The sequence below is a fragment of the Orycteropus afer genome, unplaced genomic scaffold (assembly GCF_000298275.1).
Source record: "Orycteropus afer afer isolate SDZICR_OR568_19922 unplaced genomic scaffold, OryAfe1.0 scaffold00061, whole genome shotgun sequence".
In the NCBI taxonomy this organism is placed as follows: Eukaryota; Metazoa; Chordata; class Mammalia; order Tubulidentata; family Orycteropodidae; genus Orycteropus; species Orycteropus afer.
In genome coordinates, this window is record NW_006921648.1 from 94,026 (window position 1) to 116,812 (window position 22,787).

Here is a 22,787-nt window from a genome sequence, read left to right on the forward strand (position 1 = left end):
AGTTGATGTCTCTGGTTCCCTGTTTACAGTCTTGTAAGTTTATCTTACTTTGGATAGTATCTATAAATGGACTGGTTTCTGGGTTATGTCATCATATGTGTTAAAATGATCAGTTGTTGTCTATTATTGTCTGCAGGACTGCCTTTAACATGTCTTGTAAGGTTGTTCTGGTTTTAACAAATTCCGTTAATTTCTGTTTTTCTGGAAATGTTCTAATATCAGCATCATGTAATTCTTGGTTGGCAATTTTTTTCTTTCAGGGTTTTATACATACCATCCCATTGTGCGGTTTCTGCTGAGAAGTCTGGGCTGTGTCTTGGTGATTTTCTCTTGGTGATTTTCTTTTGGGGGTCTGTCCTGTTCGAGGTTCATTGAACTTATTCAATGGACATCTTCTCGTCTTTTGCCGTATTAGGGAAGTTCTCTTCCAACACATCAGACAGCTTTCTCTGTGGTTTTATTTGTCCTTTGCTATTCTGGAATGCAAGTTATTCCTCTTAACAGTGTCCACATGAATCACCCTCCAGTGTGGCTGCCTGTGCTATCCTTGGCAAGTGCAGTCTATGCTTAGGTTGCTGTCCAGATCAAAACAGTGCTTGCAAATATTCAAAATGGCCACACCCTCAGGACAACTGACAACCCACAGCTCCATCTGCCTTCTTGTTCACTGTTTCCATTCAGGTTCTTAAGTATTTTCTGATTTTTGTCTTGATTATACACCGACTCATTGTCTAATAGTGTGTTATCTGATTTCTGTACGTGTGTACGTTCCAGTTGTTATTAATATCCAATTTCACTCCGTTGCAGTTGGAGAAGGTCCCTCGGTGTTGCAAGTGGTTGGTCCTTACCTACTGATCCACCCCGTAGCTCCACAGAAGAGGTTGGACAGTAGGGCCCAGAAAACCCATGGAGCAATTATACTCTGTAACACATGGGTTTGCCCTGTGTCGGGACTTACTGGACCGCAACAGGACTTGATTTTTGTTTGCTGGTTGGAGAACATACTTTGTGGCTTCCGTTGTTCTGTATTTACCGAGACCCGTGAGCACCCATGTGGGTGCTGGTGGAGGTGCTGTGTGTGCCCACTTGGTCTGGTTGGTTTACTTTTGCTTAGGCTCCTTCCTTAGTCTTCCGTGTGCATGCTCTCTGCCCAGTGTGGGGAGCAGTCCTGGCCTCTCCAGGCTGTCAAGGTGGTCCACTGGCACTGCCCCTACTCAGGCTCAGTGTGGAGGGCCCAGGAAGAACAGGCAGTGGTGGGGCTTGGAGCTGAATTCTGGGCAAGGATGGGGGAAGATGGCGCAAGTGCTGGTTGCTCAAGATGCCAGAGTGGAGTGGGTGGACAGCCACAGTGCAGTGTGGCCCCAAGGGGGTGAGGGGTCCTCAGTGGGTGAGTGAGGCCTGGTGAGTGTGCAAGGCAGGATAAAGGGGTGGGGACCATCCAGTGGAAAGGTGGGGACGGGGGACAGAGCTGGTGGCAGTCACGTGAGTGGGAGGCATGGAGACCTTATCCAGGGGCAGTTCCAGCCACACGGCTTGTAGCGTGGAGCCTGCCAGCCGCGTATGCAGGTCAGCCATCTGCACTGTGTCTGGTTCCAGGATGAGGGCTGAGTATGTGGTGGGCTCGGATCCCATCCCGGCCTGAGCAGGTGTGTAGGGCTAGGAGTGAGCAGAGCTGATGAGGGGAGTAGCAGGCCCAGCCCTGGGAAGGACAAACCCACCTTGGTTGGTTGGAGCCTCAGCTGGGGACCGGGCTCACCTCATGCTGTCCTTTACGCAACACTGCAGTGTGTAGACCCATGTGCCCTATTCCAGTGTGTCCCTAAGTGGATCCCTGCCAGGGCTCACGGCACAGAAGCAGGGGCACTCCTGCCACCCTGGGTGATGTGAGAGCAGGCCACGGGCACCGGAGCAGAGGTGGGGGACGGGGTTTCTGGGGAGAGTCTCGCCTTGCTCTGCATGGTGGCAGGGCCCGGCGTTGGTGGCACTTGGGTGGATCGTGGTACGTAGAACAGGATATAACCGTGGCTGCAGAAGCTGAAGAGGGGAAGGGGTGGGAGTGGTGGTCTGGGGGCTCAACCCAATGCCTGGTGGCCTGGCCATGCAGGGGCTGGGCTGTGGCCTTCTAACAGGGTGACTCACTGGGTGTAGGTATCCAGTGTTATCAACAAGGAAATAGTGGGTGGCCGAGTCTGGGCCGTCCACACAGACATGCTGTCCAAGCTCTGGAATGGGCCCCAGGACAGGCACAGAACTTCCTCAGCCCCCACACCATGGTGTATGGGGCCCCAGGGACAGGGGTGTGGAGCAGTGGGCAGCAAACCAGCTGGGCTCACCCTGCAGTTTCCAGCTGCTGTTTGCCTGACAGGGTGTTTGGGGACAGTTACATGACACTTTTACTTCAGCCTTCATAGAGAACAGTGGCTGTTCCAAAACTGTCGACCAGGCTAGCAGCACACCCCCATCCCAATGAGGGCCCCTCTGTGAGTGACAAGCCTACCCACAGCGGCGTCTGGGGAACCACTGCGGAAGCCCCCTGTGTGTGTGCTGTGGGTGCGCCGGCCTCTCCCCTGTGTCTCTCACCGTGTGTGGCTGCAGGCTGTGGGGGCCTCACCGTGTGTGTTGTGGGTGTGCCGGCCTCTCCCCTGCGTCTCTCACCGTGTGTGTTGCGGGTGCTGGGCCGGCCCCTCCCCTGCGCCTCGCACCGTGCGTGGCTGCAGGCTGTGGGGGCCGTGCTCACCTCTCTGCTCGGGCCCCGGCACGCGCCCAGCCTCACCGCGCTTGGGCGTCCCCGTCACCCTCGTGGTGCCCCCCTCCACAGGGCCTGAGCACCTGCTGAGACTGTCCGGCACATGCTTCAGCCTGGTGGAGTCCACGTGAGTGCAGGCTGGAGCGGGGGGCATGGGCCAGCCCCAGGGCTGGGGCCCCCTTGACGGCACCATGTCATTCCAGGTACAAGTACGAGTTCTGCCCCTTCCACAACGTAACCCAGCATGAGCAGACCTTCCGCTGGAATGCCTACAGTGGGATCCTGGGGTGAGCGGGGGTTCAGGCTCCCACATCGCCTACAGCAGGATCCTGGGGTAAGCTGGGGATAGGGGCAGCCCTCAACCTCAACTGCCCCCGCCCCCCAGCATCTGGCACGAGTGGGAGATCGCCAACTACACCTTCGCGGGCATGTGGATGCGCGACGGGGACTCCTGTGGCTCCAGGAGCCGGCAGACTAAGGTGAGGTCTCTGGGGGTGGGCTCAGGGCCCAGGACCCCAGCTGACCCCAGCCTCCACCACCCTCCAGGTGGCGCTCACGTGCGGGAAGAACCACCGCCTGGCCCAGGTGTCGGAGCCCAGCACCTGTGTGTACTCACTGATGTTTGAGACACCACTCGTCTGTCACCCCCACGCCATGCTAGGTGGGACATGGGGTTGGGAGGCATCTGCTGGGGACAGGGGCAGGAGCAACCCCAGCCAAGCCACACATACCTGTCCCCTTGGCCACGCAGTATACCCAGTGCTACCCAAGGCCCTGCAGCAGAGGTGGGACGAGGTGGAGCAGGACCTGGTGGACGAGCTCATCACCCCCCAGGTGAGCACCGGCAGGCGTCCCTGCGCAGGGCACCTCAGCCCGGAGCTGGGCGCTGCCACCCACTCCTCTATCTCCAGGGCCATGCCAAGCGGCTGCGGGCACTCTTTGAGGAGGCTGGCTACCTGAGGGCCCCAGAGGACAGCGACCCAACCTGGCAGGAAGGGCTCTCGCAGGGCCGGAAGTTTGAGACGCTGGAGAGCTGCAGTCAGGTGAGTAAAGACCACGGCGGGGTACACAGGGACATGCTGGCTGCCTGCAGGCGCCCGAGTTCCCACACACGGCCTGTCTCAGGCGCACAAGGAGCTGGCCAAGGAGGTGAGGAGGCTGCAGACGTTGCTAAGCCAGCAGGGCATCAGCCCTGCCAAGGATGCAGGTGAGTGGGCAGGTGAGTGGGGGGGGCGTCCTCCTGTCAGCTGTTGCCCGGGTGGCTCAATGACCAGTGGCTGGGGTTTCCGCAGGGACCTCCAGCCCCAAGCACTTGGGCCAAGTGGCCCTCACGCACAAGCCCACAGCACAGCTGCACGGTGACCCTGCACGGCTTGGGAACACCCTGTGATCCAGCCAAGGAGCCTCAGAGCCGGCAGGACAGCCCGGAAGCAGTGCCCCGTTTGCCGGCCTGAGTGACACAGACGGAACAAAGATTCAAGGTTTTAATGAATCCCCTGCGGATAAAAACAGCCCAGGGGTCTGTAAACCGTCACATCACTCCCATAGTGTCAAAACCAGGCATTAACAGCTCGCTGTGAGGAAACTGGGGTGCGGCCAGTCCATCCACACGCTATGACCCACACATTGGGGCCTCCAGGCTTTAACGCGTACCGAGTGTCGGTGAGCACCGGAGGACCCCTACCCACACTCCACACCCGACAGGCTTCAGAAGCCTGCAGGGGCGCCCACCAGGGCAGCTTCCAGCGCCTTCCTCTCCTTGCTCGTCACAAACCAGGACTTGGGGCGAGGGTGACCCAGGACAAGCAGCCCTCCGATGGGGTCCGGAGTGCCCCCCTGGGCCGTCCTCGTGTCCCTCGCCCCCAAGTCCTCAGAGCTGAGGTCCTAACCAAAGGCGAGTGCTGAGGCCCCGGGGTCCGCCCTCTGAGCGCAAGCTGCGTTCCACAGAACTGACCAGAGTAGCTTATGCGCAGATCTAACGCTTCTTTGCTCTGTAAATTGAAAACGTCTAACTAGAGACAGGAAACATTCTGTTACCCAGAAAAGACCACAGGCCGAAGCGGGAACTGGTGCGTCATCGTGAATAAAAGCAGGGATTGAAAACTGACCACGGTAGCGGGGAGTCAGCATTTGTAAGCACTGAGCTAAGTTGTCATCACTATTGTAGAAACAAAGTGGATTCGCTAGGAACCCAGGGGTGCCCAGGGCGTGGGCGCAGGAGGCTTGGGCCTCTGCTGTAGACGCGGTCTGCATTAGAAAGTACATTCTAATTTGGTCACTGATAAAAATCTTAGCTAGTCACTCTGCACGTTAAAAATGCTATGAGACGTCTTTGGCAAAGCCAGAGGCGGGCAGGGCCGCAGGTTCTGAGGGAAGGCTGAGTGAACCAGTTATCTCTCACCTCATCCCGATTCCCAAGGAAAAGGTCCCAATCCTGATCCAAGAAACCTCCAGCCATTCTCACTGGACCTGCGCTCAGCCATGGTTGGTTTCAGGCATTGTCCCACAGGGTGGGGGGTGGGCACTTTGCTGACCACACACATGAGCTGTGATCCACGACAGCCAGGGGGCCAGTGGCAGCTGGAACTAAGCCACCCAGGAACGATGCCCTGCCTGCAGACCCATCATCACACAGGCTGCAGCCTCTGCCGGCCACGGGGCCAGGCAGTGTGGCCCTCCACACAGTCACGGAGCGCCATGGTTGTGGCCACACACAGCAGCTTCTCACAAGTCAGCTGTGCTCGGACAGCCTTCTCTCAGAGAGAAAACACAGCCAGGGACCGCTATTCACTTCTGCAAGGCACCAGGAGCCAGTGGCCACAACTCACTGTGGCCTCGCGTGCTGGCTACAGAAACGCCAGCAGGCACAGCAGAGTCTGGAGAATGAGTCCTTCTGTACAATCCCACACACGGCTAAACATACACGTTTCCAGTAACCAGCCTCTGCAATGAACACTGTCCACTTGCACTTCATCTGAAAACTACTAGATAACGCTCACGGGGTAAGTACTGACTTCAGAAAAGAAATCTACCAGTTGCCCTACTGTGAAGGAACGGTAAACGATAGGAAACGTTTTAAGTTCACAGTACACGTATAAAGCTTCATATTGTCGCATATTAAAAAATAATAAAACATAAACCTGAAAAGCAGCTTGTAGCAGTTTTTAACAACATCTAACTAAACTCTTGGGTTTACAAAGTGCTTTTCTGAGAGTCACACTCCTAGCTTAATAATCTAGCCAACAGTAGTGCCCAACAATGGCAAACCTGCTGGCACCATGTCACCTGCCCTGCCTTCCATCTGGCCAACAGTAGTGTCAGACTGCAAACCCTGGTGGCACTGCGGTGCTCACCCTGAGCTCAGCAGCTGAGGGCTGGCACACCAGACCCCAGACGCTAAGCCCATCTGCACGAGCGTCTAGAGGTGAGGGGGGAACCCCATGAAACCACCGACAGACGTCGCACACGGGGGGGTCGGGTCGACGCACTCACAGCCTCCATCGGCGTCCGTCTGGCTCCGGGAGGTGCCCGGCCCGCCCCGCCCTGCGGGCTCCGGTCACCACTGCACGGGCTGGCTCTTACAGTAGGGGCAGGCGGGCGCATTGGCAGCACAGGGCTCACAGAGGACGCGGTGCGGGCAGGGCCGAGGGGCAGCGCCGCGGGCCCGCTCCCGGCACGCCACACACTGCTTTGCCTGCAGCTGGACGATGACCTGCAGGGTGAGACACTGTTGGCCGGGAGGGTGCTGCCTACGCACTGTGATCCCAACCCGAGAGACTGCCGGGCTCCCAGTCACGGGGGAAGACCACATCTGGGGGCATGTGCAGGCTTGGCTGGGGGAGGTTAGGGGGCTGACAGGACACTGAGCTCAGCCAGGGGGTGGGGTGATGGGCAGGGCACCTGGACAGCTTTCCCAGGAAGCACAGCCTGGTGAGAAGCCGGAGGAAGGGGCAGTGACCTGCCTGGGGCAGATTTGGGGTTCACTCCGAAATGCAAAGAACAGGACAGGCAAGCAGAGTCAACGCTGTGCCCCACATCAGCCGTGGCTGGGAGGCGCCCTTGGCATGAACGGCAGTGACACTCCCCCCCGGGATGCGGGGCGGGGCGTGCAGAGCGGCGGGGAAAGGAGCCCCAGCGCCGGACAGCCACGGACTCACCCCATCCACAGCCTCCAGGCCCAAGCGCAGCCTGCTTTGCAGGCAGTGCAGCGTGGGCAGGGGCGCCGAGTCCAGGTCACCGCAGCTCTGCAGCACAGGCAGCGCCGCCGCCAGCCCCAGGCCTTCCAGCTCCTCCTGCAGCTGCCGGCAGCGCGCCTCCACCTCCTCCTTCCGCTGCAGCGCCAGCTGCCGGTCGCTGTCCGCCGCCCGCGCGCGCTCCTTAGCCTCCTGGGCTTCACGCTGCCAAGCGTCACAAGCCTGGAAGCAGGGGAGCCTGGGCTGGGGGCTGCGCACCGTGGCAGGGCCCCCCGGCAGTGCTGGGCGTGCCCCAGGCAGGGCCAGGGCAGAGAAGACAGTGCTGTACATGTGGTAGGGGAGGTGGTGGGCGGAGTCTGGACAGCACTGTATCTGCGGTAGAGGGCGGGGGCACTGGTGGGCGGGGCCGGAGGAGGGGCCACGGCAGTGAGAACACAGCTGTATGCTATGGGGGCGGAGGCGCATGGTGGGGCGGGGCTGGCAATGCAAGCGTGGTGGGGACGCATGGCGGCGCGGCCGGGGCAGCATCGGCACACCCGCCTCCATACCCGTCACCCCAGCCCGCCGCGCCCCTCACCTGCTTCACCTGCTGCCAGGACTCCTCCCACTGCCGGATCCTGCGCTTGGCCTCGTCGAGCTGCCGCCGGACGCGCGCCAGCTCTGCACCACTCGGGCTCCCGCTGGAGGAGGGGGCAGGCCCGGCGGCCAGGATGGGGGAGGGGCTGGGGGAGAAGCCACCGGACACGAAGTCCCAGATGCTCCCGGGGACGCCGTTTAAGCCTGCGGGGGTGACGGAGGCAGATGGCACGGGGCGGCCGTTGTAGGCCCCACCCTGGCGCCCTCTTGGGCTCACCTCGCCCCCCCCAGGAGGTACTGACGCCAACTGTTCTCACCAAGCCCCCCTCTCCAAACTAACTGCTTTAAAAAAAAGGAAACCAGGTTCGTTTTGGGGGCCGAATCACACACAGTTCTTCAGCTGTGGCCTCAGGGCCCCCTGAACCCTGAGGACCTCAAAGAGCATTCCTGGCTCACACAGGCATTACCTACCTATAATGACATTGGAAATTAAAACTGAGACGTTGGGGAAAAACCGTTTAAAACAACAAAGAACGTGAAGGGCTGCCGTTTTCAGGAAAGTCACTGTTAAGGGGAACAGGGCCTGGATCCCACATGGCCCTCTCGGAGCTGCTGTGCAAGGCAGGGCCACACGGGCAACAGTGCAGGTTTGCAACACAAACACCCTCCACAGCCCACAGTTCCTCCAGGGCTGCTGCAGGGCACACACTTCGGAGCGCCACACCTGGCCCCGCTGCACCTTGGGGTCCCGACCGGCGCCTCCCAAAGCCCTGTCCCCACCCATGGCTGCCCGCCCGCCCGACTCACCTAAGGAGCTGTAGGAGGCGGCCGAGGGGCCCAGGCCCCCAGGCTCCGACTTTGGGGGTGGTGGGGGCTGCTGGGGGGGCGTCATGGCTGAAGAGACCAGTGGTCCTGACAGGGACTGGGAGAGCGAGCTGAGCGGGGAGGTCGACAGGGACGAGGACGAGTGCAGGGACGGCGAGCGGGTCAGGGGGCCCGGGATGGCGACCGGCGCCGAGCCCCCCAGCAGCTGCTGACCTGCAGGGACGGGGTGCACATCAGGGAGAGGTGGGGCTGGAGGCCAGGCAGACGCGCACACCTCGCCCCTCCTCAGACTCGCTGTGTCCAGGCAGGGGCCCTGGCAGTGACTTCAGCTCTTTGAAAATCCCAGGGGGAAATGAACTTGGAGGGAGCTGGTGTTTTTCTTGTGGGGGCAGAAGGCATGGCCTGGCCGCCTTGGCAGATTCTGCAGCCGCCAATGAGCCTGGGAGGGCATGGGACGCTGGCTGCACAGGGCAGAGGCTGCGAATACGGGGCGGGGGGCCTAGAGACCCTCCCTGTCGCCCCAAGGAATGGGCACCCTGGTCACGTGTCCGGCATCTTACTCGTTAGCGCGGGTTCACCGTTCTCCGGCTCTTCTAGGTCCTTCTCTAGAGACGCGATATTTATGTCACTAAGATGGAGGTCTAAAGCTGAGCCTGTCAAACGAGACGCATGTCACCTCGTGCCAGCCGAGCGGCCCGGCCCTCAGCCATGGTCGCCTGAAGACCCCACGCTGGGTGCTCCAGCCAAACACTGAGGGCGGCTCAGGGCTGCTGGACGCCTGGGACAGAACTCCTTCCAACACCCCCCCAGGGACCCAGGGCCACACTGACAGGCCCTCGAGTGGATGGGCTTCGCTCCATCCTTGTCCCCAGACACACGCATCTCGCCCAGGTGCCCTCCAGCCGGCTCTTCTCGCGCCCTAATGCTGGCTTTGTCACAACCCGTTAACACTTGGCCACTGAGTACACGGGACTGTGAAAAGGTCAGTTCTCAGAAAAAGCCATTGGCCTAGAAGGGCCTCAGAGGGTCACAAACCATGACAGCCGACCAGACTGTGCCCGAGTTCCCCCAGGACCCCCTCTTCTCTCAGCTCACTGTGCCTGCAACTTGCTCTCTCCCAGCCCCGGCTCGAAGCGGGGCCACACAGCGGCCTTCTCAACCCCCTGCTCCCAGGGTATCTGCTGTCATCCCAAGGCCAAGTAACCCCACCCTGCTCCGGGCGGGGACCTGTTGCTTACGTAGGAGCTTTGGGAGCCCCCTGCCTCTGCAGCCTACCGCACACTCTCTCCTGCAGGCCCAGCGGGGAGCACCCCTCCCACCCGGCCTCATCCTCCATCCTGGGGCTCCCTCCTGGAGTCCCCAGCCCGTGCCCAGCCCAGCACCTATCCTCACTCTCATTGTCACTAGGCCCCTCCACCAGCCCAGGACCCAGCACAGATATCAGCGCCCAGGGGCTCCTCTCGACCCACTGCCATGGGGGAACCATCAGAGGGGTGCAGCCTCATTGGGGGGGCAGTGTGCTGGCCGCCTCCCCCTACCCTCCGAGTCCCTGCTCAGCTTCCTGAGGAGATGGTGGTGGGCTCTTGATTGACACCCCTCTCTGGTTGTCAACACTATCCCTCCCCTGGGCAGCAAGTCCGATGACCCCCAGCAGGTGTCTGATGTACGTGCCTGTAACAGCCCCACACCCCCAGGCCCTCTGACCCCTTCCTGCCGTATGAGTCCCAGAGGATGCTAAGCCAGGACAGGACACCTGTCTGGCCCAGGAAACAGCCCTCTCCAAGTGTCACAGGGGACCTGGGTCACACCTGCCTGCTTGGGCACACACACCAGCCTCCGGAGCCTGCCACCTCTGCCAGCCAGTGGCTGACCGCCCAGGCGTCAGGCAGTTCCCTGGACGCTCTGTCACTCCCAGGTGCCATTTCAAAACTGCTCTGGTCAAGAGGCCAGCACCACATGGCTCTCGATAAAGACTGAGCCCAAGGAAAACAGGTGCAGCTTCCCCATGCTCTGTCCCTGTCCTTGCAGGCTGATGCCCCAGACCCGGTGTTCTGCGATGCCCACCCCATCCCCACCCCAGCACCCCCCTTCCGGCGAGGTTATACCCACTCAACAGCACCCGTCCTGCTCCTGCGGGCCTGGACGGAGCTCACCGACACGGGCCCACCCTACGGCTCGGCCCAGGCTGCCCCATGGTTGGCGTCGCGAGTCAGGTGCCAACAGCTGCCGGAGGCTCTCGTGCTCGGTGGCAGTCACAAACACTGGTGAACCAAGGACGAGGCAGGAAAGAAAGGGACACCCGGCACGGGAGCCTGCTCTCACCGTGACTCAGCACCGAGTGCTCCGCCCTCGCCCGGCCCCCGTCAGACCTGCTCCCGAAACAACCCGGAGCCCCCTAGGGGACTGGGCCACGCACCTCAAGCCCCGACCGGCCGTGGGGCCCATCAGCTCAAACCCCCGGAAAATGCCCACCGCGCCCCGACATGGACTCGGGGACTGCCCCAGCCCCTGCAGGTCACCTGGAGTACAGGTGCCTGCAAAGGGAACCTCGTTCCAGACCGGGAGAGGCAGCGCTGGGCCGGACCCCAGGCGGGGTCCCACAGCGAGGACGCCTTCCGTCTGAGCGCTGCCCTCCCTGCAGCCCTCACGCTCCCCAAGGCCCCCTTCCCTTCCAGGTGGACCGGAAAACCAGGTGAGCGGTTACGTAAGCAGCGGGCCGCCCGGCGGTCGTGAAAAGGGAGCCCGGAGCTGCTGAGTAATGGCCCTGGCTGCTCCCGAGTGACAGCCGTTCCCGCCCCTGGGCTCAGGACACAAGGGCAGAGACCTGCACGGAGTCAAGGCCAGACCCGGAAGAGCCGCTTCCTCAGACTCGGCCCCCATTGCGGGGGATCTCCGCTACACCCAGTCCTCGTGAGGGCGCGAGGCCCACCCACCAACGGGTCCTGGGGGACAGGTGACAAGCGAGGGTGCGGGGTTGAGGGCAGCCTCCGAGTTAGCGCAAGCACTGACAGAACAAGGAATGGGGTCTTAAAAGGGCTCAGCAAGTTCCCAAAGGACCAGAACCACCTCGTTGCGCTGGAGCACAGTCCGGAGGGGCAGCATCCCGGGCCCACCTGCCCGCGGCGCACCTACAGCCGCCCAGCGAGCGGCCCCGCGCGATGCTGACTCACCGTCCGCCGCCGCCGCCGCCGATTCAAAACCGCCCGGCCCCGCCCCCCGTAACGCATGCGCCGCCTGCCTGACCCCGCCCCGACCCGCCTGACGTACCCTCGCATGCCCCGGCCACGCCCACGTGACATCACGCGTTTCCCCAGCCGCTGCCCCGCCCCGGCCTTGTGCGTCGTCAGACTCCAACCAACTCCCAGTATGCGGGATCCCCATGCCCCGCCCCTGGTGCCCCGCAGCATGTCCTGGCCCCGCCCCGCCCCGCGCCCGCCCCTTGCGGCAGACCCGCTCTCGCGTTCGGGAGGGCGCCCTGTTTTAAGTTACAGAGACTTTGACCGACAGGTGGCGCGGCGCTCTGGCCAGGTCAGAGCTGGCAGCTAGGCTGGCCATGCCTCAGGCCTACGCTCAATAAGGACGCATTCCACTCGCCATACCCAGACGGGCCAGAGACAAGGCACCGCCCGGTCCTTGCGGGTCACGTCCAGGGTCAGTCTATCCAGCCCAGGCCACTCCCTCTCCTCGCCTGCAGCTCCGCGCCTGCATTTCGGTGATGTGGTATGGCTCGTCTAGCTATGGTCTTTGAGACTGCCCCGGCATGACTGGCGGCAGTGGGCCTTCTGGCCTACGGAGAAAGCTGAGTGCCTCTGGGCGGGAGGCTGGCTGGCGCAGTGGGGTGCACCAAGGTGGACCTATGGGCAGAGCTAAAAGGTGTGTAACACTTGCCGGAGCAGGGCAGAGGCCGAGGCCACGGGCCAGAGAGACACGTGGGAGGGCACAACAGAGGGGAGACTGTCCTGAGCAGGTTCCTGAGGCTGAAATGTAGCCTGTTACTTCCCTAATGAGCCCCTTAATCGTAAGTATTGTCTGTAAGTGTCGTGCACCCCAGCAGAGAAGCAGTGAGTGCTGTGGGAGGGTCTGGTGTCAGTTGGTAAAAGGCTGGAAGGTGGTGGCAGGTCTGGTCTCACTGGACTGCTGATGGTGACTCCGTCTTCCCCTCATGGGGCTGGAGGACATCAGAGAAGGCTGCCCCATGACCTTTTTGCAGATGGGAACCCATGCATTTGTGTCATCAGCGTGGCAAGACCCAGAGCCTGGAGTTTGAAGGCGGACGTACGGGGCCATTTCCTATCAAAACATGTTCCATTCGTGAGAGCCCTGTGGTTCTAGGGGAACGTTCTCCACCGAAATGCAACTTGAAGTAAAATTATACTGGGTGCACTTTTGCTTAAAAAAATAAATGTACAAAAAAGTAACACCACCCACAAAATGGGCAGAATGGTGGGAAACTGCCTGTAAGATGAAGCCCTGAAGCATGTCAGTATCTGCAGTGTCCTCTCTCACGTGGGAGTCCCACGGGAAGATGTGATTTCCAGAGAGAACAGGCCAGATGCCCGCCCTGACACAGGCAGTGGGAACGGCCCCACTCCCAGGACTCTGTGGAGGGCATGTTCACAGACAGGGAGCCAGTAAGCCCTGTTGCAGGTCAGGGAGGTCACCTGTCTCTCTGGAAGCACTCCTGTTGTCCAGCACGGACCAGCAGCTCGCACTGTGGGTGCACTGTCCATCTGGCCTAACGACCACCACTGTGCCATTTCCCAACAGCGGCGTGAGACGGGCTGGGCGAGGACGCCCTGTGCACCTCCTCCTGAGGTCAGGGGACAAGCCGTGATGTCAAGAGTGCCCAGCTTTCAGAGAAGGTGTCAACCCCAGGGCTGCTCGAGACACGCACAGGTCCCCGGCGTTCTTCAAAGGGACCCTTTGAAGAACAGCGACCAACACTAATCTCAGCCCAAATGGAAATGGAGTCGGAAAGGCTTGGCCATACTAAAAGCCACCAAAGTGTCACACATACACGGAAGCCTGTTCTGGAAGGGCCGCCCTGGCCAGCTGCTGTCTGCTGACGGCTGGGCTGTCCCAGAGCCTCCAGGAACTGCTCACAGCTCCAGAAGGTTCCTGCAACACCATCACCAGGTGTGGAGTGAGACGGGCTCTGATGTGCCCTGACTGTCAGCTAAAGGGCAGCTGACATGATGCCCTCTCCCATCACCCTGGCTGGCTGCAGAGCCCACGGGGGCGAGGGGTGAAGATGGCCCCGTGACAGATGTCTGTCAGCAGTGTGCAAGATGGTGACCACTGGCATGCATCTGTCTGGCTGTTACAAACAGCCTTATCTCCAGCCAGGAGACATCGCCCTGGGCATGGGCTGGGTACCTGGTGTGCACAGCCCGCCCACTTTGCCCCGTGCCAAGATCTGGGCTGAGAACACATGCCCCTCACCCAGTGCGGCCTCCCTCACCAGCCCGGAGCCAAAGCTGGAGGTCACCCCAAAAATGAGGACATTCCAGTGCTCTTTCTCGGTCAAGAAAGACACAGGCTGGGTCACCATAGCTCCCGTCCTTGCCGGGTGCAGGCCTCAGGGCATCCTACTGAGCTCCTGCTGCGATGCCCTGGCTCCACCCACCTGCCCAGCTCCGCCCTGGCCTGCTCGCCTCAGAATTTCCCTGGAGCGTCCCCTCTTGTGTCCATGGCATCCAGTCTCCCCATCCAGGCCATGGCGGGTCTCCCCCAAGCCCAGCTCCAAGCATGTTACCACGAAGCCCCAAACCCCCAGTGACCGCACTACTGAAGGCCACCCCACAGCTGTCCTCCGAGCTCCTCCCCGCCACCCCCAGGCCACTGCCCCCACCGCCAGGCACCCTCTGGCCCCTACGACTCCATTTTATTTCTGATACGCCTCCACTTCCTACAGCCTCTGGTCTGATGGCACCGACCGCTCATGGGGACCTGTGTCACGGGCCTCTTTTTCTGTGACGGCATGTGGCACAACCCAACAGGGAGATGCCGGTGACCCGTGGCTTTCCCCCAGACGTGCAGTCCATCATGAGCAAACAGCTCAACAGAGGTCAAGCACACGGACTGCAGCTCCAACCGAGAACAGGGGCCCGCAGACGCCGTAGGAGGCCGAGGGGAAAAGGAGCGGAGCGGGGCACTCACCGAGGACAGACTCAACCGTGTTGCTTGTGGGGTCGAGCAGGAGGGCGCGGGCATCCAGGGCAGACAGCGTCGTGGGGGAGGAGCTCCCGGAGCCCGTGTGGGAGCTGGCGCTGGAGGCGAGGGGGCGGACAACGGCAAGCACGGTCAGGTGGTTCTGTTCAAAACAGGGACGGGACGGTGAGCAGGGTCCCTGCGTGGGGCGGTGTGCAAGTGACTTCACACCGTCCAGGGGCACGGGGACCAGACCCCCAGAGCCACGCCTGGGGCCCAACACAAAGGAGGACGGGTTTCTGGACAGATGTGGCCGGATGTGTCCCAGATCAGGAATTTTCTGCAGAAGATGAGATTTTAAAAGCAGATGCAGACAACGGCCAAAAAGTGGAACCATGCAAGTGTCCGTCAGCAGATGAGGCACGAACGGAACGTGGTCCGTTGGTTTAGCAGAGGACTGAGGCCCCGCCCACTCCTGCCCTGGGCCACGCCTCCACAGCCCCAGCCAGGTGCTGTACAGCCAGCGCCCAGGGGTTGGCGTCTTGTTTCAAATCCTCCCTTTCACTGACGTAAGAACTCATCACAGAATAACACCATCCTTCTGGGGACTGTACGAGCGTCTCCGAAGCCTGTAACAGAGAATAACGGAAGAAGAAAGCCCCACTGCAGCTGTGAGGACAAGTCGTCACGTGTCATGACAACGAGGAAGCGAGGAGGGAAAGCATGTGGTCTCGCCCAGTCAGGACGGAAAAGTGAATGACACGCTCCCTGCCTCCCAGACAGAGGCCCTCGGTGACTCCAGAAACGGGATGCTCATGGCTAAGAAACACCAGGGTTTCTTGAGTCCTTAGGGGAGCTTTACATCAGAGACTCCCAGAAAGATGTCCACCTGTGTTTTAGCGACTACGCACAGGCCTTCGACTGTGTGGATCATAACAAGTAAAGGAGAACATTGTGAAGAATGGGAATTCCAGTGCACTTAACGAGGAGCCCGGGCACAGACCAGGAGGCTGTCCTCCATACAGAACAAGGGGCTGCTGGGTGGCTTCGAGTCGGCAGAGGGCTTTCTCACATGGGTTTGCCGCCAGAACCCAGGTGTTGGGGACACCATCCAGAACCTAAGCCAAAATGGGCAAGGAAAAGACCCAGACAGACCTTGTCCCTGCTGGAAGCCACCAACGCTGGTCATCTGATCTGCAAGTGCTGTGGGCTCGACCCAAGGGCCACAGGGAAGTCTGAGACGCAAGCTGCCACGCAGCGGGAAGCCCTTGCACAGCTGGGTCTTGGATGAGCTGACCGCTGGCTCAAGGGGAGCACAGCGTGACCCCCGACGCCTCCCCGTGGGAATCTGACCAGCACGGACCGTGTCGACCGCTGATGTCCCAGGACACAGAGACTGTAGCGAAAACATGACTGCAGGGACGTCACAAGCTGACTGTGCTGTCCTGGGTGCTGTGGGGGTGGGGGATCCAAAGCTGTGTCTTCAGGAAAGGCCAGAGCTCGGGGCCTGCGTGCTGTTGGTGTTGACAAAATGCATCCCACTGAGCCACTGAGAGCCGTGTGGGGATCGTTAAGAAATCAGCTGCATTGAGACATCTGGCTGTGACCCAGCATGGTCCCAGCTGTGCCAATTTCTGGTTGGAACGGTGACAACGTGCCTGAGCCAACTGCAAACACGCTTTGGTTCAAGGGATAGAAAGGCGACCGCAGGCACGGCAAAGCCAGCGGGATGACACTGCCCGAAGGTGTGAGCGGCGTCCTGCCGCAAATCTGTCCAAATTCAACAGTCCCTGCATCCGTCTCTTTGCTGTGTCTACAAAATTGTGGGATTGCAACCACTGGTCTCTGCCCGTCCAGAGCAAAGAAGAGTGAGGAAAATCAAAGACCATGGAAACACTGAGTGCAAAGGACTAATGGACCAGGCTGACTGCTCTGAGAGAGACTGGTGGGACCCCTGAGACCATGGCCCCAAGTCACCCTTCAAGCCTGGAACTGAATTCACCCCCAGGGGTCAACTGTCAACCAAATGACAGGCAGGCCTGCAAGGGAGGCCCATGCCTTAGATCAACCAACCAGATGAGATCCAAAGGGCGGCATGTGCCCATGGGGAAAGCTCAGAAGGACAGAGGGACACGGTAGCCACACGGAGGAAGCGGGAGGAGGGCTGTTCCACTGTGGGGACTGCAATGAATGTCACGAAACCAAATGTGTGTGAATCACTGAATGGAATACCTATGTGCTCTGACAACTTCACCCAAATCAGAATTAAAAAAAAAAAGGGCACATGGGACAGAATATTGCAAGAAACAGCGAAAACAAGATTCTATTCCAAACGGCCCTAAGCAGGCCACCTCGTGAGAGGCCCCGGCTGCAGCGGCTGCGTGTGGAACAGTGAGGACTGGAAGGAAGCAGTGTTGCCCTCTGGCGAAGGCTGTGTGGCCCCGGCCGCAGTGTTGCCCAGTGGCACGGGCCGTGGGGCCCCGACTGCACTGTTCTGGGGACAAAGGCCGTGGGGCCCCGACCGCGGGCTGTACCTGCTTGCTGCCGCGCTCGCTGGCTTTCTGGATGCCTTCAGCGGGCGAATCTCTCCGCTTTGCCTGCAACAAGAAATGTTATATTGTGGCAGTGCAGGAAGCCATTCCCACCCTGCACCCTGTCTTAGCACTGCCTGGTGCCTGGGGCCTGCCGGTAAGGTCCTGAGGGGCAAGCCTCCAAGTCACAGCCACACAGACGTGTGAGTCCAGCCAAAGGCAAGCCTGAGTTAGCCGGCCCAGGAGAGAACATGGCGAGGACTCTTCTAGAACTTTCTAGAAAGATCCACCTCGTCCACCAGGCAGGTGCCTCCCTCCCACAGCACCGCCCGTCTGTGCTCCTGAACGGTCAGGGAAACCTGAACGATGCAGGTGGCCGAGCACCAGCCTCCTCCGCAGGGCGCTGTGCACTTACACTTCCCGGCGGGCCGCTGCTGGCCACAGGGCTGTTGGCGGCACTGGGGTCCCGGCAGCCCCAGTCGTTTGAGATTCCAATGCTCTCTGCCAAGAAACGGGGGGCGGGCAGCAGGCTGAGTGGAGGGACCACCCCCCCCCCCCAGGCAGTACAGCACAGGCATGTCGGCCTTGGGGACTTTTCTGAGCAGTAAGAAACGAGAACAGCTGGGATACAGGGCCACACTGCGCCAAGCAACCCTTGACTGACGCTAAAAAAACGCATCCTTCGTTTGAACAGGAACCACCACCCTCCCGGGCACGCGGACTCTGCTGACAGTTGGGCTTCACCAACTGAGACGTGTGCCCTGGGCAGCAGGGTCTTTTCAGGAAGGCCTGCATGGGACCAAACTGAGGATGGCAACTCCAAGGCTGGACAGGAACCTGGGGGCAGTGAGTTCCTGCAGCAATTTGGAAAAGGTACATGAGAAAGGCCGCATGACTCCAAGAATAATCATGGTAGAAACAATGGAACTGCTTTAGGATTTTGCTATGTGTAGATCCGACAACAAAAAATACGAAATTATTTTAAAAAATGCATCTGCAACAATACTCACAACAATTGAAGGGCAAAGCCTTTTACATGGGGGGGGGCGATGAGGACACCCGTGGAGGGACAGGGAGGCGTGGGGCTCCGTGCCATGGTGGGGGCACAGATCCCCCTCTGTAAACTTTGTGGTAGCCCACTTGGTCATCAAAACCAGGCCCGGGGCAGGGATACAGGGCTCTGGGCACCCGGCCTGACACACAGACCTCGCCCCCACCCCTCAGCACTCGTATCGGGGTGCCGCCGCCTCCCCTGCTGCACGTGGAGCCCCCACCTGCTCCCCAGTCCTCAGGCAGCCTGCTTGGTAGGCAGTGCCGCACACTTACTTTCCACGTGTGCGAAGGCGCAGAAGGGGCCCCGCGGGCAGGAGCCGGTTTGGCGCATGTCGTTGCATTTTGATGACTTGTAGATCTGGAAACGCAAAAACAGGGCGTGGAGGTGCGGCCGGGCCCAGCTCGGCAAGCGGTGCGCGCGGCCATGAGGCGCGCATCCGGGCTCCAGGCTGCCCCGGGGCCTCCTGAAGGGGGCGCTGCTGCGCGCCTCTGCCCCGTGCACCCGGAAGTCCCGCCTCTGCGCACGGACCCCAGAGCCGTGGGGACAGGGCAGACTTCCGGAGCAGCAGCAAACCCCAGGCTAAGTGGCTGCTCCCCCTGACCTTCCTGAAGGCTGCAGCTGCCCCGCGCCCACAGACAGCAGGTGGTCGAGAAGCAGCGCCAGGGCACACGTGTGCCACCTCTCCCATGTGTCACCTCTCCCATGTGTCACCTCTCCCGTGTGCCATCTCTCCCGTGGCCACCTCTCCCGTGGGCCACCTCTCCCGTGGGCCACCTCTCCCGTGGCCACCTCTCCCGTGGCCACCTCTCCCGTGGGCCACCTCTCCCGTGGCCAGATGCACCAGGGCACTTTACTCAGGGTACTTTACTCAGGACTGGTACTCGTCCTCCCCCTGCCACCGAGGGCCCCAGATCCAGACACCAGCCTCATGGGCCCCGGCTCCCCGACCTCGCTGGGCCTCACCCCTCTGAGGCCTCAGCCCTCTTGAGCCAGACCCCAAATCGACACCCTTCCACCCCGTCCTGGCTCCTCCGTCAGGGCTTGTGGTGACGTTTTTATGCCGACCTATGCAAGCAGCATTAAAGCACCTGTAACTGAAAGTGCCACCACGCTCAATTCCATTGTATGCCCGTTTCTCAGCACAGGGTCCCTGACTAGAAGGGTTCTAAGACATGAAGTATGCCCTGCCACCTCAGGTACCACTATGGGTCTCTCCCTGTCCACAGCAAAGAGAGGGAAGACATCAAGACTTGAAACAATGGTGCCACGGGACTGAACCACGTGAACCCCAGCCTCCATGACCCTGACACCAGAGGGACTAGATGGTGCCAGCTACCACTGCCGACCGCTCTGATCTGCATCCCGAGAGAAGGTCCTGAAGGGCGGGAGAAAAACGTAGAACAAAATTCAAAATCATGAGGAAAACCAGACTTACTGGTCTGGTAGGGACAGAGGAACCTTTGAAATGGTGGCCCTTGGATACCCCTCAAAGCTGGAACTAGACCCACCCCAGGGACCAGCTTTCAGCCAAACACCCAAAAGGGGCATGGTCCTCACAACAGTCAACTGATGAAACCCAAAGGGCAGCAGCTGCCCCAAAAACAAAATGCAGAAGGTGGGAAGGGGTAGGAAAGAAGGGTGAGTGGAGACAGGGAACCCAGGGAGGAAGTGGAGGGAGGCTGTTACAGTGTGGGGACTGTAACAGTGTCATGAAACAAAACGTGTGAGAACTGTTGGCTGGAAGAGCAACCTGCTCTGTAAACTTTCACCCAAACCACATAAAACGTTCAAAATAAAATTACTAGCAAACTGAAATTTTTTCATTCATCAAACTCCAAACTCACGGCCATCGAGTCAATCCAAGTCATAGTGACCCCTCCTTGGGTTTCCAAGGTAGTATCACTAGGGAAGTAGATTGCCCAACCTTCCTTCCGAGGAGTGACTGGTGGGTTTGAACTTCCAGCTTTCTGGTTAGTGGTCAAGTGCCTTAGGAACTACGCCACCAGAGCTCCCATCAAACTCCTACATTCATCTGAACCGGAGATGACATCACAACCTTGAGGGCAAGGTACCCAGCCACACTTCTAGAACCTTCTCTCGGCTGTGTCACCCTGCCTGGTGCACCTCGCTTACCACAGCCATTTGGAATGCCTTTCCCATCCTACCTTCTGAGTTCAGCGCCCACTTTAATATCTGCCAGAGAATGTCCCTAGAATGTTCCAGACTCAACAACTGCTTGAACAAATGTCAATCTCACCATCTTCCTCAAGGGTGACAATACTCGTGTGTGTGCATGGGTGTGCACATAGGAAACAGCCCCTGGGTGACACAGACGGCGCTTGACTACGAACCAGAAGGTTAGTGGTTTGAAGCCGCCCAGCGGCATGCCGGGAGAGAGGTCTGCTGACCTGTTTCCATGACGATGATGGCCAAGAAACCCCCTGGAGACCGGTTCTCTGACTAACACAGGGGTCATCGTGATCAGAGTGGGCTTCACGGAACACCGTATGACCCTCGTGGGGACGGATGCAGAAAAAGCATTCAACGAGACGCAACAACCACTCGTGATAAAAACTCGCAGCAAATGGGCTGCAGAGGACCGGCCTCACCTCGACAGAGAGCAGCTGCAGGAGACCCACAGCCAACGTCACGCTTCAGGAGCTCTGGTGGCGCAGTGGGTAAGGCATTTGGCTGCTAACCAGAAGGTCAGTGGTTCAAAGCCAGCAGCCGCTCTGCAGGAGAAAGATGGGGCAACCCGCTTCCTACATAAACAATGACGACAGCCTTGGAAACCCAGTGGGGGTCGCTGTGACTCAGAATCAACTCGATGGCAGTGGGAGTGGCTTTGCTTGGAATGTCAAGACAAGAATGTCCCCTGTTCAACATCACACTGCCAAGTCCCGGCTCACACAATCAGACGAGAGAAGAAAAAGTATACAGAGACTGGAAGGAAGACATAAAACTGTCAAAGAACCAACAGGGAAAACTCCAGGGAGCGGTACGGGAATACAGCAGGGCTTCAGGATCCAGGACTAACACACAGAAGGCCACCGCCTTCCTGGGCACCAGCCACAAACGATCGGAGTTCGATTCAAACGGAAAGCGAACACCCTAGACGCGACCGTGGCTCACGGGGCAGATTCACACGCCCGGGTGACTGCCAGCCACAAACTGAAAGCTCGGGTGGACCAGCTGCCTGAAGCGGGAGCAGAAACGGCAGACAGGAGACGCCCCCCGCGCACCTCGGGGTGGAACTGCTGCTCGGTGCGTGAGTGGCAGAACTGGCAGCCGTCGCCGCTGTCGCACCTCGAGGGCTCTCCCCACTCGTCTCCGTGCTTCACGCTGGGGCAGGGTGTGGACCTGGGGGCAGGCGTGAGGAGGGCTCAGCCTGCACGGCAGGTCACCACAGGAGGGCTCCCCACTCCACTGTGCTCAGGCCACATGGCCCGGGACGACACGCCTCTCGGGACTTGGGACAGGCAGGAGCTGTCCAGGGGAGCGAGAACCCCATTTTGACTTTGTATCAAATGGAAAGTGAGTCTGAATCCAGGCCCAAGTCCACAAAGAGTGAGAGGGGGCAGGGTCGCGGGTTGGGGGAAGCAATGAGGGCGGGGTTCAAGACTGAGGACGGGGTGGGCTGGGGAAAAGATGGGGCGGAGGTGGGGGCCGAAGCTGGGCGAGGGGAGAGAGGACGGGGTGGCTGCGGCTGGGGGACGAGGCCAAGGGGAAGACGGGGCAGGTCACAGGTGACAGCCGGCCAGGAGAGGAAGGAGTAGCCACACCCAGCTCACACCTGCCACTGTGTGTGTGAGCGGGAGCTGGGGGTTCAGGACAGGAAGGGCAGCCGTCACGGAGCGGGGAGGCTGCTGGGGCAGAGGGCCGTGCGGGGCTCGGAGACCGGGGAGCTGCGTCCCGGGGCAGGTTCACCTGTATTGGAACCTGCGGGGGCTCCGCCTCCTGTCGCGGCTGTTGTGGTAGTGTGGGCACGCGTAGCCCTGGCGGCACAGGCGTGGCGGCTTCGGGCACTGCTCCGTCTTGTAGCTGCCGAGCACAAAGTTGATGTCTGGAAAAGAGGCGTCCCACAGCACTCGCGTGCGAGGCTCACACGGCACCATCCCGCGTGGGTCAGAGAGAACCCGCGTGGGTCAGAGAGAACCCGCGTGGGTCAGAGAGAACCCGCGTGGGCGTCCCCACAGCACTCGCGTGCGAGGCCCACACGGCACCATCCCGCGTGGGTCAGAGGCAACCCGCATGGGTGTCATCCACACTGGGGACACCGCTCAGCCATGATCCATCAGAGGACAGACACACACAGTGTGATCCGTCCACACAGAGGACACCGCCCAGCCGTGGACTCCATCAGGGGACGACACACACAGTGTGGTCAGTTCACACAGGGGACACCGCCCAGCCGTGGACTACCTCAGAGGACAGACACACACAGTGTGGTCGGTCCACACAGGGGACACTGCCCAGCCGTGGACTCCATCAGAGGACGACACACACAGTGTGGTCCGTTCACACAGGGGACACCGCCCAGCCGTGGACTCCCTCAGAGGACAGACACACACAGTGTGGTCGGTCCACACAGGGGACACCGCCCAGCCGTGGACTCCGTCAGAGGACGACACACACAGTGTGGTCCGTTCACACAGGGGACACTGCCCAGCCGTGGACTCCTTCAGAGGACAGACACACACAGTGTGGTCCGT

The 22,787-nt window shown here is 60.3% G+C and overlaps 2 protein-coding genes across 2 annotated transcripts in view; one reads left to right on the forward strand and one right to left on the reverse strand.

Moving 5' to 3' along the window:
• Positions 1-4,136, forward strand: part of GNPTG (N-acetylglucosamine-1-phosphate transferase subunit gamma) — a 19,767-nt gene extending 15,631 nt beyond the window's left edge. The window contains exons 4-11 of the mRNA XM_007939641.1: positions 2,819-2,873; positions 2,950-3,033; positions 3,132-3,225; positions 3,293-3,407; positions 3,498-3,580; positions 3,658-3,789; positions 3,872-3,953; positions 4,039-4,136. Coding sequence (XP_007937832.1) covers positions 2,819-2,873; positions 2,950-3,033; positions 3,132-3,225; positions 3,293-3,407; positions 3,498-3,580; positions 3,658-3,789; positions 3,872-3,953; positions 4,039-4,136 — 743 coding nt within the window. The remainder of the gene's footprint in view (positions 1-2,818; positions 2,874-2,949; positions 3,034-3,131; positions 3,226-3,292; positions 3,408-3,497; positions 3,581-3,657; positions 3,790-3,871; positions 3,954-4,038) is intronic.
• Positions 4,137-6,302: 2,166 nt separating this feature from the next.
• The window catches only part of UNKL (unk like zinc finger), a 36,876-nt gene continuing 20,391 nt past the window's right edge, over positions 6,303-22,787 (reverse strand). Inside the window, exons 5-15 of the mRNA XM_007939642.1 lie at positions 22,003-22,138; positions 21,318-21,435; positions 18,348-18,432; positions 17,437-17,522; positions 17,025-17,087; positions 14,500-14,653; positions 8,901-8,993; positions 8,323-8,553; positions 7,517-7,719; positions 6,904-7,161; positions 6,303-6,458 (exon numbers count right to left, since the gene is read on the reverse strand). Of these exons, the coding sequence (XP_007937833.1) occupies positions 6,303-6,458; positions 6,904-7,161; positions 7,517-7,719; positions 8,323-8,553; positions 8,901-8,993; positions 14,500-14,653; positions 17,025-17,087; positions 17,437-17,522; positions 18,348-18,432; positions 21,318-21,435; positions 22,003-22,138 (1,583 nt within the window). The remainder of the gene's footprint in view (positions 6,459-6,903; positions 7,162-7,516; positions 7,720-8,322; positions 8,554-8,900; positions 8,994-14,499; positions 14,654-17,024; positions 17,088-17,436; positions 17,523-18,347; positions 18,433-21,317; positions 21,436-22,002; positions 22,139-22,787) is intronic.